General features: G+C 44.1%; 1 protein-coding gene across 3 annotated transcripts in view; it reads right to left on the bottom strand.

Moving 5' to 3' along the window:
- LOC137353406 (oxysterols receptor LXR-beta-like) overlaps positions 1-16,012 on the bottom strand; it is a 48,962-nt gene that overhangs the window by 19,154 nt on the left and 13,796 nt on the right. The window contains exons 1-6 of one of the 3 annotated variants that reach the window (XM_068019656.1): positions 12,415-12,540; positions 8,757-8,943; positions 6,016-6,209; positions 5,188-5,277; positions 2,194-2,352; positions 1,170-1,439 (exon numbers count right to left, since the gene is read on the bottom strand). In XM_068019656.1, coding sequence (XP_067875757.1) covers positions 1,170-1,439; positions 2,194-2,352; positions 5,188-5,227 — 469 coding nt within the window. In that variant the 5' untranslated portion in view covers positions 5,228-5,277; positions 6,016-6,209; positions 8,757-8,943; positions 12,415-12,540. Of the gene's footprint in view, positions 1-1,169; positions 1,440-2,193; positions 2,353-5,187; positions 5,278-6,015; positions 6,210-8,756; positions 8,944-12,414; positions 12,541-16,012 lie in introns of those variants that run through there. The other 2 variants (XM_068019655.1, XM_068019654.1) reach the window with 2 other exon arrangements.

Genomic DNA, 16,012 nt, shown 5'->3' with positions numbered 1-16,012 from the left:
GTGCATGCGTTATCCTTATCCTCACTAGCTTCCAATGCCTCTGCAGCTGCAGTAAATTCATCTCCAAGTCGTAGTCCTCCTTTTCCAATACCTCTGCAACCATTTCCAGTTGTACACTGAGTATCAAAAGTGGGAATGTGCTCTTTATCCAGGCCTGAGACATACGTTGCTCGACCAGAACAATCAAAAAGTAATTCAACCACCAGACTGAGAAATACCATCGGGCCACGCTACCACAACCCCACTTGCAATTTCAAAGGGAAACAAATTGCCTAAAACTGACTGTCATGCTAGGCCCCCACTTGCCAAGAATGAGGCACATTAATTTTGTCATGAACATTGATCTTAAACTGTTGCTGGAGTGAAGAAAGGTCTTGTTAAACAGATCAGCCGTGGCTGGAAAAGGCATTTGCATATTAACAGTGATTGGAAGGACAAAGGACCATTCACTGATGCATTCAACCCACAATGGAACTTGATCACCAGGTATTGTGTGTCAGAGGAGCATTCCAGAGACTGCTAAGGTGATATAATCCAAGACGTGGTCAGACCAGCTAGTCACATGACTAACCTACTTGGCAAACTGGGGTTTTCTGACTTGTTCAAACAGTTTGAACTCAGAGTGGCTATTTGCTCCTGGTCTGAGAAGTTCTCTCCTGTCTGTTCCCATCTCTTTCTCACAAGCCTCTGAATCCACTGAAGACACATGAACCCCAGAGAGAAAAGTCTCCTACAGCGAACAAGGTTTAAGAAGAATACTGGGCCCCAACGAAAAGCAAGATCTACCTACAATCAAGGACTCTACAGTGAGCTCCAATAACCGTAACAACAACTCTTCAGATATTGCCTCAAACTTTTCCACTTCATTTTTCTTCTGCTCTTTTCTGTCTCTATTTGCATGTGTGTATCGCGTGGGCATGTCATGTATCCATAGGTGTCAACCGAATTAGAGTTTAAGTTTAATAAATTTCAACTTTTCTTTCTTTAAACCTAAGAAAGCCTGTTTGTGCTGGTTTCTTTGCCTTATAATTGGAAAGTGGTGGACAAGGATTCACCAACGGGAAGCTAAAAACACCGTCTTTAAAATTAAACCCTGTTACGGTAAGACCAGGTGAAGGCTGAAAGGGAACCCTAGAGCTCTTTCTCACCTGGTCGTAACACTCACTTACAATGTTCTCTCATTCCTGCCTCCCGGCATTTTCGTAGCCGGCACTCCTGGCATTTCCTGCGCATGTACATGTCCATCTCACACTTGCTGCTGTTCTTGCAGGTGTACTGTGCATTCTTGATGACACTGCGGCGGAAGAATCCCTTGCAGCCCTCGCAGCTGAGCACATTGTAGTGGAAGCCCGATGCCTTGTCCCCACAGACGCTGCAAACTTCGTTCCCCAGCATCTTTGGGGCAGGGCCCTTCTTGCGCTTTACCATAGGCTCATCCCCTGAAAGGCAGGGCAAAATAATGAGGCAGAACAGTTCATAATTAAATAACTGCCATCCAAGTAGGTTTTTATAAACAAGGTTAGTAAACACGGAATCAAACAGGTAATGATGAACATGCACAAATGATCGGCTAAGCAGAAGTTTGTGCTTGGTTTTTGGGCATTTTGCTTTAAAGATGTCAAGGTCTCTGAGAAGGAACAGAAGAGATTTATTAAGACAATGTCAGAAATTCTGAGAATCTAGGGCTCTCTTCAATGGAACTGAGATGGTTCTGATGAGATCCAATAGACATTTTACTTTGCTGTGAGAATGTGAAACTTGCCACCACATGGACAGTTGAGGCAATTAGCATGGATACATCTGAGGGCAAGCTAGATAAGTATGAGAGTGAAAGGAATCGAAGAATATGCTGATAGGGTTAGATGAAATAAGGTGGAAGGAGGCTCGTATATAGATCAGTTGGGATAAATGGCCTGTTTCTGTGCAGTAAACTTCCGCGTAATTCTGTGAAAAAGTATGAAGGATTATGAAAGTAGATAGAAAACTCTTGAAAGTTGATTGACATGTATTTAACCCCTGTGCACTTGTGTGAAAGTTGAATAAATACTCCTGTTCCTAATGAAATGCCTGATGTGCTTGGTCCTGTGCTGCTCAAGTACTTTCTGATCACACAGTTCAGTCAAGGTAGAAAATATGAACTGTTTCAAAAGATCTTTTAAAGTCCTGATTTCTTTTTCTTAAAAAAAAACTTACCACTGATATTTAGGGAGCATTCTGGCTCGGTGGAGAATGAACCATTATGGAGAGTGGTGACGGAGTCACCACCCTCCTCCAGCACTTCCTCCTTCACATGATGCCGTGCGCTGTCTGCACTGTTCTCCGTGACAGACTCCGTGACACCTTTGTCATCTTCTGAAAATGTGGGATGGAGAGAGTAGAAAAATTTCAAAATTAACCAACATCAAGAAATTTGACAATTATCTATTCAAATAGTTACAGTTTACCTGAAAACGAAATCTGGAGGGACATAAGGAACAGGAGGAGGCCATTCAGCCCCTTGAGCCTGCTCCATCATTCATTGTGATCATGGCTGATCTGCATCTTAACTCCATTTTTCTGCCTTTGCTCCATATCCCTTGCCATCTTTGCCGAACAAAAAATTATCAATCTTTATAGCTCCAAGTGAGCTTCAGCATCTGCAGCCTTTGGGAGAAGGGACTACCAAATTTCCACTGCCCTTTAAATGAAAAAGTGCTTCCTGTCTTTGCTCCTGAATGGCCGAGCTCTATTTTAAAGATTTTGGCCCCTTGTTCTTGATTTCCTCCACCAGAGGAAATAGTTTCTCCGTCTGTATCTTTTAAACACCTTGATCATATTACCCCTCAATCTCTAAACTGAATACAAGCCATATTTATGCAACCTGTCCTCATAATTTAACCCTTGAAGCCCCTGTACCATTCCGGTGAGTCTGCGCTGCATCCTTTCCAAGGGATGTAGGTTCCATTAAGTGCCCGCGGCAGTCATGTCCATCTTCCCCAACACGGACTCCCTGCCACGGGCACAAACCCACTGCAAGCCCATCAAAAATGCCCAAATTAAGCTAACATAGGAACAGGAGTAGGCGATTCAGCCCCTCGTACTTGAACAGGCGTAGGCCATTTAGTTAGATTATGGCTGATCGGCATCTTAACTTCATCTACCTGCCCTGGTTCCATACCTTACCTAACAAAAAAAGCCATCAATCTCAGTTTTGACGTTTTCAACCCAGCTTCAACAGCTTTTTGAGGAGGGGGGAGAGAATTCCAGATTTAAGAAGGTAAGAGCCCACGGGATCCAGGGCAATTTGGCAAATTGGATCCAAAATTGGCTTAGTGGCAGGAGGCAGAGGGTGAAGGTCGAGGGTTGTTTTTGCGAGTAGAAACCTGTGACCAGTGGTGTACCACAGGGATCAGTGCTGGGACCCTTGCTGTTTGTAGTGTACATTAATGATTTAGACGTGATCAGTAAGTTTGCAGATGACACGAAAACTGGTGGTGTCATAAATGGTGAGGAGGAAAGCCTTGGATTACAGGGAGATCTAGATGGGCTGATAAGATGGGCGGAGCAGTGGCAAATGGAATTTAATGCTGAGAAGTGTGAGATGATGCATTTTGGGAGGACTAACAAGGCAAGGGAATATACATTGGAAGGTAGGACCCTAGGAAGTGCAGAGGGTCAGAGGGACCTTGGTGTACTTGTCCATAGATCACTGAAGACAGCAGCACAGGTAGATAAAATGGTTAGGAAGGCATATGGGATACTTGCCTTTTTAGCCGAGGCATAGAATATAAGAGCAGGGAGGTTATGATGGAGCTGTATAAAATGCTAGTTAGGCCACAGCTGGAGTACTGTGTACAGTTCTGGTCACCACACTAAAGGAAGGATGAGATTGCACTAGAGAGGGTGCAGAGGAGATTTACCAGGATGTTACCTGGGCTGGAGCATTTCGACACTGGATAGGCTAGGGTTGTTGTCCTTAGAGCAGAGAAGGCTGAGGGGGGACCTGATTGAGGTATACAAAATTATGAGGGGCATTGATAGAACAGATAGGAAGAAACTTTTTCCCTTAGCGGAAGGGTCAATAACCAGGGGGCATAGATTTAAGGTAAGGGGCAGGTGGTTTAAAGGGGATTTGAGGAAAAAATGTTTCACCCAGATGGTGGTTGGAATCTGGAACACACTGCCTGAAGGGGTGGTAGAGGCAGGAACCCTCACAACATTTAAGAAGTATTTAGATGAGCACTTGAAATGCCATAGCAAACAAGGCTACGGGCCAAGTGCTGGAAAATGGGATTAGAATAGATAGGTGCTTGATGGCCGGCACAGACATGATGGGCTGAAGGGCCTGTTTCTGTGCAGTATTTATGACATTTATGTGATGAAGTTCTTCCTGACATAACCCCTGAACAGCTTAGCTCTACTACAGCCCTGAAACATTCACTGGGTTCAGCAGTAGCCAGCCAGATCAAAGAAAGAAGTACCATGCATTTATTTAGCATGTTTCAGAATCTCAGGATGTCCCAAATCATTTTACAGCTAATGAAGTGCAGTCATTTGTAATTTAGGGAATGTGGCAGCCAAATTGCATATAGCAAGGTCCCACAAAGAGCAATGTGATAATGACCAGATAATCTGTTTTACTGATGTTGAATTAAGTGGGCGCAAAACCCACCAACTTTACACCAAGTTTCTGCCGACGTGGAAAATACCTCCTATAAAGTTCTTATAAAGGCCTTGGAGAGGGAGCAGAGGAGATTTACCAGAATGATACCAGGTATGAGGGACTTAAGTGAGTTGGAGAGAATAGCGAAGCTGGGTTTGCTCTCCTTTGCGCAGAGAAGGCTGAGGAGAGACTTAACAGAGAAGTTTAACATTATGAAGGGTTTTGATGAAATAAATAAGGAGAACGTTGGCAAGAGGATTCGTATTAGATTTAAGATAATTAGTAAAAAAGCTAGAGGGGAGATGAGAAAAAATTTTTATGCAGTGATTTGTCGTGATCAGGGATGCACTTGAAAGGTTGTTGGAAGCAGATTCAATGATAACTTTCAAAGGGGAATTGGATATACAGTTGAAAAGGAAAAGAACTGCAGGGCGATGGGGAAAGAGCAGGGGGAGTGGATTAGATAGCTCTTTCAAAGTGCCAGCACAGGCACGATGGGCTGAATGGCCTCCTTCTGCACTGGGTAGTTTTATAAAAGGACCTACTGTGGCCAGCGTCCAAGCCATTCACAGCTGAGAAGGACATCTTCCATCACGTGCACCACTGCATTGTGAAAATACAATCCCAGAAGGAAGCTGAGAAAGAAAGAAAGGTAGAAATTGTTAATGGCGCAGTTGGATCGTTCATTTTCTTCTTTCACTTCCTTGTTTAGAAGTGCTGAGCTTCAGCTTCTATTAACAAATATGGTATGACTTCCCAGTGGCTATTTTTCACAACTGCATTGAGAAACAGGCTATTCAGCATTAAGGGACACCATAGCTGGTTGGATTTCTGTTAGTATTCAATAATCCCCCAAACACAAACTTCTGGCAGGCGTTGGTGTATAGCCATCAGAAGCAGGAACCCTGGGTGAATCAGGGGAACTGAGCCCTATTATAAAGCACCAACTCAAGTCTGTAGGCCACTGTTGCTGCAGAAGAGTGGAACTGTCTGGACTCAATGCTCTTGGACAATCTCCAGTAAAGGTGTTCTTTAGGAAACCAGAAGACAACACAACAGGAGCAGACTACATGCGTTATCCCCCTTCCCTCTGCCCAATACCTCAAGATACAAGACTCACAATGCCCAATTCTGGCTGTGAACTGGTGGGATTCATGCACTCCAATCACAGGAACTTGCTCTTTCTATTTAGAAATCAAAATATCAGAACTGGGGCATCACCTCTCTGGAACAGGGCTTGAACCCACCTCCTTTTGCCTAAGAGGTGAGCGCTGCTGACTGAGCCACAGTTGACACCACGGAACCCTGGCTATTCTTCAATGATCTACTCTGAACCAGCTATTATTCCATACAAGGGTAACCATGTAGCATACCTGCATTAGCACACCTCGCCACCACTGGGTTGCCAGTGCTCACCGCTTCTCAACATTGTTCCTGCTCCACTCAGTCCAGCCAGGCAAAATCTTGTGGGCTTTCCCCACCCCTTGTTCTTCCTTCCTCTAAAGTGCTTTAGCAGAGAGGGTCCTGAGTTTGCGTCACGTTGGAGAGTCGATGTCCGTTACCCACCCTGAAACAACACAAGGATGGAACAACTCGCATGAAAGAAACTGGCAAAGCACAACTAACATGCAGGAAGAATGAGAAGACGATGTCTTATCAGAAAGATCTTAGAATTATCAAAAGCAATTTTACAAAGCTCAGACAAGAATTACAATCATACAATTATAGGGAGACAGTTACTGGACTAGTAATCCAGAGGCCTGGACTAATGCTCTGGAGACAGGAGTTCAAATCCCACCACGGCAGCTGGAGGAATTTAAATTTAATTAATAAACCTGGAATAAAAAAGCTAATAATGATGATTGGGATTCACTAATGCCCTTCAGGGGTGGAGCTCTACTGTCCTTGCCCGTCTGGCCTATATGTGACTCTAGACCCACAGCAATGTGGTTGACTCTTAACTGCCCTTTGGAATGACCAAGCAAGTCAGTTAGCAAGGGTAATTAGGGATGGGCAATAAATGCTGGCCTTGCCAGTGATGCTCACATCTGAAGTATACACAGGCAAAGCATTCTCAGCACCCAAATTTGAAATTTGCAGGGATATGGGGAAAGAGCAGTGGAGTGGCACTAATTGGCTAGCTCTTCCACACAGGCAGGAGGGGCCGACACTACAAAAGAACTTAATTGGCTGTAAAGCACTTTGGGAAGTCCTGAGGTCCCAAAAGGTGCTATACAAATGCAAGACCTTTTTTTAAATACATAAAGATAAATAAGTGGAACAAGATTGACAACTTATCAGAAATAAGTGGTTTGGTTTGTAAAGTTGCTAGGCAGTGTGGAACGGAACCATACAAGCCTAACAACATCCCAAACGTTCCTCTGTTTGTGCTGATCTTAGCCTGGCTCTGCTGGAAGTCCTCTTGCTTGAGTCAGAAGGTTATGGGTGTCAAGCCCCACACAAGGTCTTGAGAACATAATCCAGGCTCACAACAGTGCTGTACTGGCACAGTGCTGCATTGTCGGAGGTACCATTCTTCAGATAAACTATGGCCCCATCTGACTGTTCAGGCGGGTGGGAAAGATCCCACGGCACCATTGGACAAAGAGCACAAAGTGATCTTGGTGACCCTACCGCCATTCATCCCTCACTGTCCACTGATCGCATTTGTTGCTTGTGGGATCTTGCTGTGCTGTGTTTGCCTACGAAACAACAGTGACTGCACTTCAAACATTCATTGGCTGTCAAGCACTTTGGGATCGCCTGAGGGCAAGAAAAGCTTGATGTAAATGCTGGTTTATACAGCCTGAGTCACCCCCATGAGCTCGGAAAAGGGGGCAAAATGAATTAACTTGGGTTCCTGCTCCTGATCACCATTCAGCAATACCAGCCAGCAACTGCACGTGCGCCAACGTCCAATGCAGACAGGAACAGGCTCGGCTGTGATGCCCTCCACATTTCAATAGCCCAGTAACACATCCTATCTCAGCTCACAAAGAACGGTTGTTTGAGCAAGAATATTGGCGTGCAGCAGGTGACTGTGGTCGCACAAGCCTGAGGTAGCACATTCAGGAGAGGAGGAACGAAAATCAGACTTTTAAAAAGCACAACAGGACACGATCCTCAAAAGAAATCACTTGTCATGGTTTCAAAATTTATGAGAAATATCAGGTTGGAGTGCTTCTAAAAGAGTTGGAAAAAATGAAAAAAAACAAAATGAGCTTTCCCTCTTGATTATCGCAAAGAGGCATTCATCACAAATGAGCCTCAACTGTGAGTGGCAGTGGGGTTTTCGACCTTGAATATTCAATCCTTAATTTACCCAACACACACACATGCTCTCTCTTGGAGGGTCAATGAATACAATCAGAAGCAAGAATCCTGCCAGATTTGAACCCTCCCTAACCCAGTGTCTCCATTCTCAAATATAGTGGCCCCATACGGTCTGTCTAGATAATCATTCACCTTTATAGAGTAATCACTTCACCACTGTAAAAAGTTATAACGTGGGATAAATTGCCTGATAGCACAAGGAGCTCATTACATATGCATGCACACAAGCACCAACAACAATTTGCCTTTATACAGCAGCTTTAAGGTGGTAAAGTGTCACAAAGCACTTCACAGAAGCATACTTAGGACAAAATCATAGAATGGTTACAGCATAAAAGGAGGCCATTCAGCCTGTCAAGTTCCTGCCAGCTCTCTGCAAGAGCAATTCAGCTCAACCCACTCACCCACCATTTCCCCGTAACCCCGCAAATTTTTTTTTGTATCTTCAGGTGCTTGTCCAATTCCCTTTTGAAAGCCACGATTGAATCTGCCTCCACGACATTCTCAGGCAGTGCATTCCAGATCCAAACCACCCATTGCATATATTTTAAAAATTTGAATGCGGTTTAGGGCCTCAGGAGCTGAAGGTAAGGCCGCCAATGGCAGAGCGATGAAAATCAAAGATGCGTAAGAGGCCAGCATTGGAGAAGCGCAGAGGTCTTGGAGGGTTGTGGGGCTGGAGGAGATTACAGACAGGGAGGGATGAGGCCAAGGAGGGATTTGAAAACAAGGATGAGAATTTTAAAAGGAAAACTTGCTAATAGGAAGAAGGGTCACTGACCCGAAACGTTAACTCTGTTTCTCTTTCCACAGATGCTGCCAGACCTGCTGAGTATTTCCAGCATTTCTTGTTTTTATTTAGGAATTCCTTTTCCAGCTAAGGGGTCATTTTCCAATTTCACAGTCCCAGTGGTCAGCCTTGCAGTCCAGCATTGGAGACCTGAGCTTCTGACCATTAATTTAAATGGCTGGGGAAAAAAAACACATGCATCAAGCACCCGAATTTCAGAATGCCCTCACTGGGGAGAAAATTAACATTCTAACGTCGTCCTCTAGGAGTACCAGGTTAAGAGCAGAAAAATAGCTTCACTCACAATCTCAGGAAAACGCTTTCTACAGCAACTCAACATCCATATGGAATCAAGAGTGAAATGCTCAGCACTTTGCTTACTGCCTGTTTCTCTCCTGAAGGTAACAAGTGATGCTGGAAGTGTAGCAAATGGGCAGCAGCAGCAGCTCTGGAAACACAATGACAGAAGGATTCTCCAGAGATTCCCTGCTCGCAATTCCAGCCTATGGCTTTCTTCCTCTTCCCCCACTCTAGAGCTTATTCCATGTCCTTTAATTACTTGAAGTGAGCATAATAAATAGGTGTAGGCCATTCAGCCCCTCCAACCTGCTCCACCATTCAATACGGTAACGGCTGATCTGCTACCGCAGCTACGCCTTGCCACCCTACCCCATATCCCTCGATTCTCATAGTATCCAAAAATCTGTCGCTATCTGATTTGAATATATTCAATGACTGAGCATCCATAGCCCATTGGGCTAGAGAATTATAAAGGCTCACAGCTCTCTTAGTGAAAAAATTTCTCTGTCCTAAATGGTTGCCCCCTTATTTTGAGACTGTGACAACTGTTACACAAGTCCTTCCACTTTTTAATATATTTTTTTGAGGACTTGTGTTAAAACTGGAAAGATTCCATGGATTTTCTTTTTACCAAGTTCACTGAAAGGATACTTGAGATGTTGTTTCAAAACAACCTGTGCTGGAAATCATGTGCTTTAAGCTCAGCAAACAACAGAAACCTTGGTGACCTGGGGAAGATGTTTACAAAGAAGCCACATGTCAAGGTTTATAGAGGTTGACTTTCTATTTGGGGTGGATATTGCTTTCAGTTTAGTTGAGCTGTGAACTGTTCTGAAGACAGTTGGTGTTTGCCTGACAAGGAAAACAAAACCACCCAGTTCACCTCTTTCTCTAACTCTTTGAAGGAACCCTGCAAAGATCCAGTGTGGGAGAGCTAAAATCCCTGGTGCTGCATCTCTCCTGAGAAGCTGGAAAAACCTGCCAGATTCACTCTCAACACCCCCTAAAAAGAACTGCTCTAGAACAGATCCCAGTGACCTGTCTCCATATACCTTGACACCAGACCAAGAGGGAAAACTGATTTCTTTCCATATATTCTCTTTTTCTTCAAAAATTAGCAAGTATCTGGAGAAAGCAATTTTTGTCTTTTTTTTTTGTAAAAGACCTTTGCAGGGAGAATTTCTGTATTTTTTTCAGTGTGTATGTGGGGAATTTAAAAAGGGAATTTTCATATTTCAATCTATGCGTCAATGCTTTGCTTCATTACTGGAGAAGTCCTGTTTGAGAATTAACTGATAATTTTGTTGTTTATTAAAGACAGCTGGTTGGTGTATTTTATTCTAGGATAAAGACTAGAGTATATGATTGACCACATCGGTAACTGGGTAAACATTTAAATATATGTTGTGACCTGTGGAGAAGTGGAACTAGAAAAGACAACGTACTGCTCCCACCTCAGTGTAACACTCTCCAGTTCATGTCCTCCCAGCATCTATTCCGTCAAGCTCTCTAAGAATGTTACATTTTTCAATGCGATCACCTCTCATTCTTCTAAACTCTAGTGAATGTGTAAGACTGTCCCGGTCCTAAAAGGGAAGATAGTGGCGTCGTGCTGATGTCAATGCACTAGTGATGCAGAGGGCCACGCTAATGCCCTGGGGACACAGGTTCAAATCTCACCGTGACAGCAGGTGGAATTTAAATTCAATGAATTAATAAAAATCTGTAATTGAAAGCTAGTCTCAGTAATGGTGCCATGAAATGATCATCGATTGTTGTAAAAATCCAACTGGCTCACCAATGTCCTTTAGTGAAGGAAATTTGCTGTCCTTACCTGGTCTGGCCTACATGTGACTCCAGACCCACAGCAATGTGGCTGACTCTTAACTGCCCTCTGAAATGGCCTAGCAGCCACTCAATTGTCAAGGGCAATTAGGGATGGGCAACAAATAATAGCCTCCCACATCCCATGAAAGAATAAAAAAAGGTGATGGATAAGTCAGGATTCTTGCTCCAGATCACTAGCCACAAGGCATATAAATAACACATACTTCTTGTGTTATAGATATAGATATCTGAATATTAATGACATCAAGGGACATGGGGATAGCACAGGAAAGTGAAGTTGAGACAGATGATCAGCCATGATCTAACTGAATGGTGGAGCAGACTTGACGGGCTGAATGGCCTACTCCTCTTCCTACGTTGTGTTTTGCTTTTGATTTCAAGAAGGACTGTGAGTGACAGGTAAGGTGCAGCTCCTAGCACACAGAGCTATTCGAGCACTCATTACAACACCTTGAACCCCCTGCATATGGCAGTACTCTGTACTGATTATGTTTTGGGAGGGTGGGTTAGTTTATGTACACATCCACCAGACACACACCTCCTTAAGTGGAAAGCATGATTAGTAGTCAGTGCCTACTCATCCACCTGTGTCACTTCTAAGATGGCAGTGGGAAGGTATCCAGTGCCACTCGCCCTCCCATTCCACCTCCTCCCCCTTTATAGAGAAGTGCCTTTGCTACACTGGCCGATACCCCACAACAGCACATCTGAGAATCAGCAGCCCACAAGCACCTTCCCACATCCTACCACAAGATTGAGAGGCTTCAGCTGTCGTAAAAAGAAACCTTTTTTCAAAAAAGATAAACGCGAAGAAAAGATGGTTTAATTTTCTTCAAAGAGCAATTTTATTTTCCCATGGGCTGTTTTAACAAAATGCATGACACCACATGGAGAAAACACATCAGACAGATCACTTAACTGCACAGAAGGCAGCTTGTTCCATGTCGTTGCCTCTTACACATGCTCTTAGCTCAGATCGAAGCAGGAGGCAGTTATTTTTCAGTGGATTTTCTTACATCCAAGTCATGGATTTAACTAATCATATGCAAGATAAACAGCATCGAATCATTTAAAACGCGTAGAAATAGCAAGCAGAAGGCAAGGCTAATAATTATTTATAGAGAGAGAGAAAGCACCCGGGTGGGGGGGGGGTCAGACAGAACAGGACAGCTTTCAATTCACACCAATAAAAATCAGATCTTTTAAAACAAATACACCGGACAAATCATTGCTTCTGTTTCTTGGCTGAAAGCAATTTTGCACCCTGTTTATTAGGATGATTTTAGCAAAGCCGGAGATTTGAAGTCCCTGATGTGTGATGGAGAGACAGAGAGAGGATCCACTCTGGGCCTCATATCAACAGGAAGTAAACACAAACCCCTTCCAACTCACCTAGAATAATAATGCACCATTTAAACAGAAACACACACACAAAATCTACCCCCGCTTTCAATATCATTTCATACCAGAGCCCATTAAATCAGAAACCCCACGTTCTTACCAGCCTGTGTGTGATTTTAAGTGAAGCTCTTATTTTATTTCCATCCCCTTGGAACTTTCCCCTCTCCCGCAGTTTTCTCTCCCCCTTGAGCAGCTTTTGACAACTTCAGGGAGACCGAGACTCAACCAAACTCTGCGCTGCCTCTAACGTCCCGCCTCCCCGCCGCTCATTGGGCCGCTGGCCCCCCTACCCCTCCTGACATTGGCTGTTCCCACGTCAGTCACCGCCGCCGCCATCAAACTAGGTTGGCGCGCGGCATTGACGCAACCTCCGGCGGAAGACGAAGCCTGATATATCATTTCTATCGCTTTATTTTTAATTTAATAAAAGTAAGTTGCATCGGACTGACTAAAAGTTTGTTCAACATTTTTGAGGTTTCCTTCTTACTCTTTTCTTGAATTGAGACGAGTTGGATGGTCTTTGCCCCGCTGGCTGTTGCGGTATTGGGGCGCCATCATTGTTTGGGGCGTCCTGTGCGGGAGTGGATTGGTGGTTCAGACTGCACCAGTTACTGTGAACATTTGCCTATTTCTTTACAGGTGCATAGACTTACATCATTACTCATGGGGCTGTTGCTTCTTTTGCCAACCACCGCTGGTTCTGGATCCTTCAGCCAACAGGAAGAGCTTTTTCCTATGTACTTTGCCCAGGCCGCTCACGATTTTGAACACCTCCATCAAATCTACTCTTAAATCTTTTCTTCTCCAATAAATGAAAGGTTGCTACAATAAAGCTTCCGCCAAACTACATTTCAACTGTTTGGCGGTCAAGTAAAGCAATATAGAAATGCAAGTCTTTTTAACTCTTTCAAACTAAAAGGCAGCCCAAGTCCCTCATTAATTTGGATACACCTTCGCCACTTGGCTGTGTGCCTCCCTCTTTATTTCTATTTAGCGATACAGCACTGAAACAGGCCCTTCAGCCCACAGAGTCTGTGCCGACCAACAACCACCCATTTATACTAACCCTACAGTAATCCCATATTCCCCATCACCTCCCTACACTAGGGGCAATTTACAACGGCCAATTTACCTATCACCTGCAAGTCTATGGATGTGGGAGGAAACCGGAGCACCCGGCGAAAACCCACGCAGACACAGGGAGAACTTGCAAACTCCGCACAGGCAGTACCCAGAATCGAACCCGGGTCCTATCAAGACAGAAGAGAGGGAGAATTTCCCTCCCTTCTAGTCCTGCGAGTAGTGTCAGATTGGGTTTCTATGCAACCTCGGAATCAGGCATTTTACGGCCTTCCGGACTCAACACCAAGTGCAACAGTTTCAGAGCCTAACCACTACTCCCATTTTTTCCAGACTGCAGCTGTTTCTAATGATTCTGCTGTTGCCATTTACACCTCCTCCAGACCCATCTTTGGTTTCTTTACTTGACCCATTCCCATCCCCTTAGCCTCACACCATCACCCCCTTTGTTATTTAATCTCTGTCTTCCAATGACTTTCCCCTTTTGTTCTTTCCCCCTTCACATCCCTGCCTCTTGTTTAAAACCTGTTACATTACTAATCGTTTCCAGTTCTGGCATAAGACCAACAACCTGAAATGTTAGTTATGCCCAGTACAGGTATGTCCTATTCATAGCTTTAAACACGGATAGTCAGCTTGAGATGGCTTGGCCACGTGAGCCGCATGGAAGATGGCAGGATCCCCAAAGACACATTGTACAGCGAGCTCGCCACTGGTATCAGACCCACCAGCCGTCCATGTCTCCGCTTTAAAGACGTCTGCAAATGTGACATGAAGTCATGTGACATTGATCACAAGTCGTGGGAGTCAGTTGCCAGCGATTGCCAGAGCTGGTGGGCAGCCATAAAAGGCAGGGCTATAGTGTGACGAGTCGAAGAGACTTAGCAGTCGGCAGGAAAAAAGACAGAAGCGCAAGGGGAGAGCCAACTGTGAAACAGCCCCGACAAACAAATTTTTCTGCAGCATCTGTGGAAGAGCATGTCACTCTAGAATAGGCCTTTATAGGCACTCCAGGCACTGCTCCACAAACCACCTCCAAGCACTTACCCATTGTCTCTCGAGATAAAGAGGCCATTGAATATTCTGGAACTGAATTTTCCTTGTTTTAAATGAACTACAGTGGACATGGGCCACAAAGATGGCTGCCAAAGGTCAGATGACCTTGACTTGTGTATTTAAGAACTGACTCACTGTCTAAGAGGACAGAAGAATACCTTCCAGCCTAAGGTGTCATCAATGCCCATCCTCAAAGCATGGGGAGACATTCTTGAATTGAATGGTTTTCTCCTGAAAAAGGTGATTGTTTTAAGCTATTCATCCTGAAGAGGGATAAGACAAACAGGATGGGGCTAATCAACCCAGACCCCCACCATATTTGGAAAAGGAACAGTGAGAAGTCACATGGTGGGACAGCCACATTGGTCTCTTTCAAAATCTTTAAAATACAGACTGCGGAAAAAAGCAACTCGACAGATGAGGAGACATCTTTTCTGAGGGTCATGAGTCTTTGGAATTCTCTTCCTCAAAAGGCAATGGAAGCAGTCTTTGAATATGTTTAAGGCAGAGGTAGATAGATAGATTCTTGATAAGCAAGGTGGTGGAAGGTTATGGGGAGTCGGCAGGAATATGGATTTGAGATTACAATCAGATCAGCCATGATCTTGTTGAATGGCAGAGCAAGCTTGACGGGCTGACTGGTCTACTTCTGCTCCCAATTCGTATGCTCGTAACCTGCTGAAAATCAAGCTCTTAGAGAATCCTGCAACTACATCAATATACATCTCCGGCTATTGAATCTACCCAACTACACTTCAGGAGCGAAACTGCCTTCTGCACCAGGCCTGCAACGCATGCCTTTTCTTCAAGATGAACCAAATCACGTGACTTACGAACTATTCTTTTGCTTGCAATTTATAAAAGTGCACCATCCTTTTAACGACTTTTTCCCCGTGCACAAGCGGTGAGCGAGTGATGTAGCATTAGATTTTCAGGGTGAACATGTGAATAAAAATAATCCTCTTTATTTAAACTCAAAAAGCGTGCTGCTGGTTATTCAAATTGGCCATACACTCTAATTAAGAAACAGACCTTTTTCAAAAAAAAGGTGCGTTTACAGACAGAAAAGGAAAAACTGTGGTTTCAGTTCTCAATTCTGTCTAACATTATCTTGTTTCTCTTTCCACAGATAGTGCCTGACCTGCTGAGTGTTTCTAGAGTTTTCTGTTTGAGTCTCTGAATCAGATGGGCAACTTTCATATCAGTCCAGTTTGTAGAACATTCCGTTACGTCACTCATAGCACAGTATTGGTCAGTGCTGTGCTTTTTTTGGTAAAAGTGTCACCCATTTTGGCTTAAAATATCTTCTGCAAAATAAAGATGGTTGCATAATACTTAGTGTTGCAGTCCATCATAAATTCTAAATCTAGCTCAACCTTGTCCCCACCCCCAACAATGACAGCTCTGTCTCTTCACAACCACATGATTGTACTTTCACTTCTGTCAGATGGAAAAATAGAAGCAAGAGGTTGTATAGCTCCTCAAGTCTCTTCCACCATTCAATGATCATGGCTGATCTGTAACTCCATATAGCCACCTTTGCCCCATATCTGGCTAACAAA

The sequence above is a fragment of the Heterodontus francisci genome, chromosome 41 (genome assembly GCF_036365525.1).
Source record: "Heterodontus francisci isolate sHetFra1 chromosome 41, sHetFra1.hap1, whole genome shotgun sequence".
Classification (NCBI taxonomy): domain Eukaryota; kingdom Metazoa; phylum Chordata; class Chondrichthyes; order Heterodontiformes; family Heterodontidae; genus Heterodontus; species Heterodontus francisci.
This window is presented reverse-complemented; position numbering and strand designations above follow the sequence as displayed.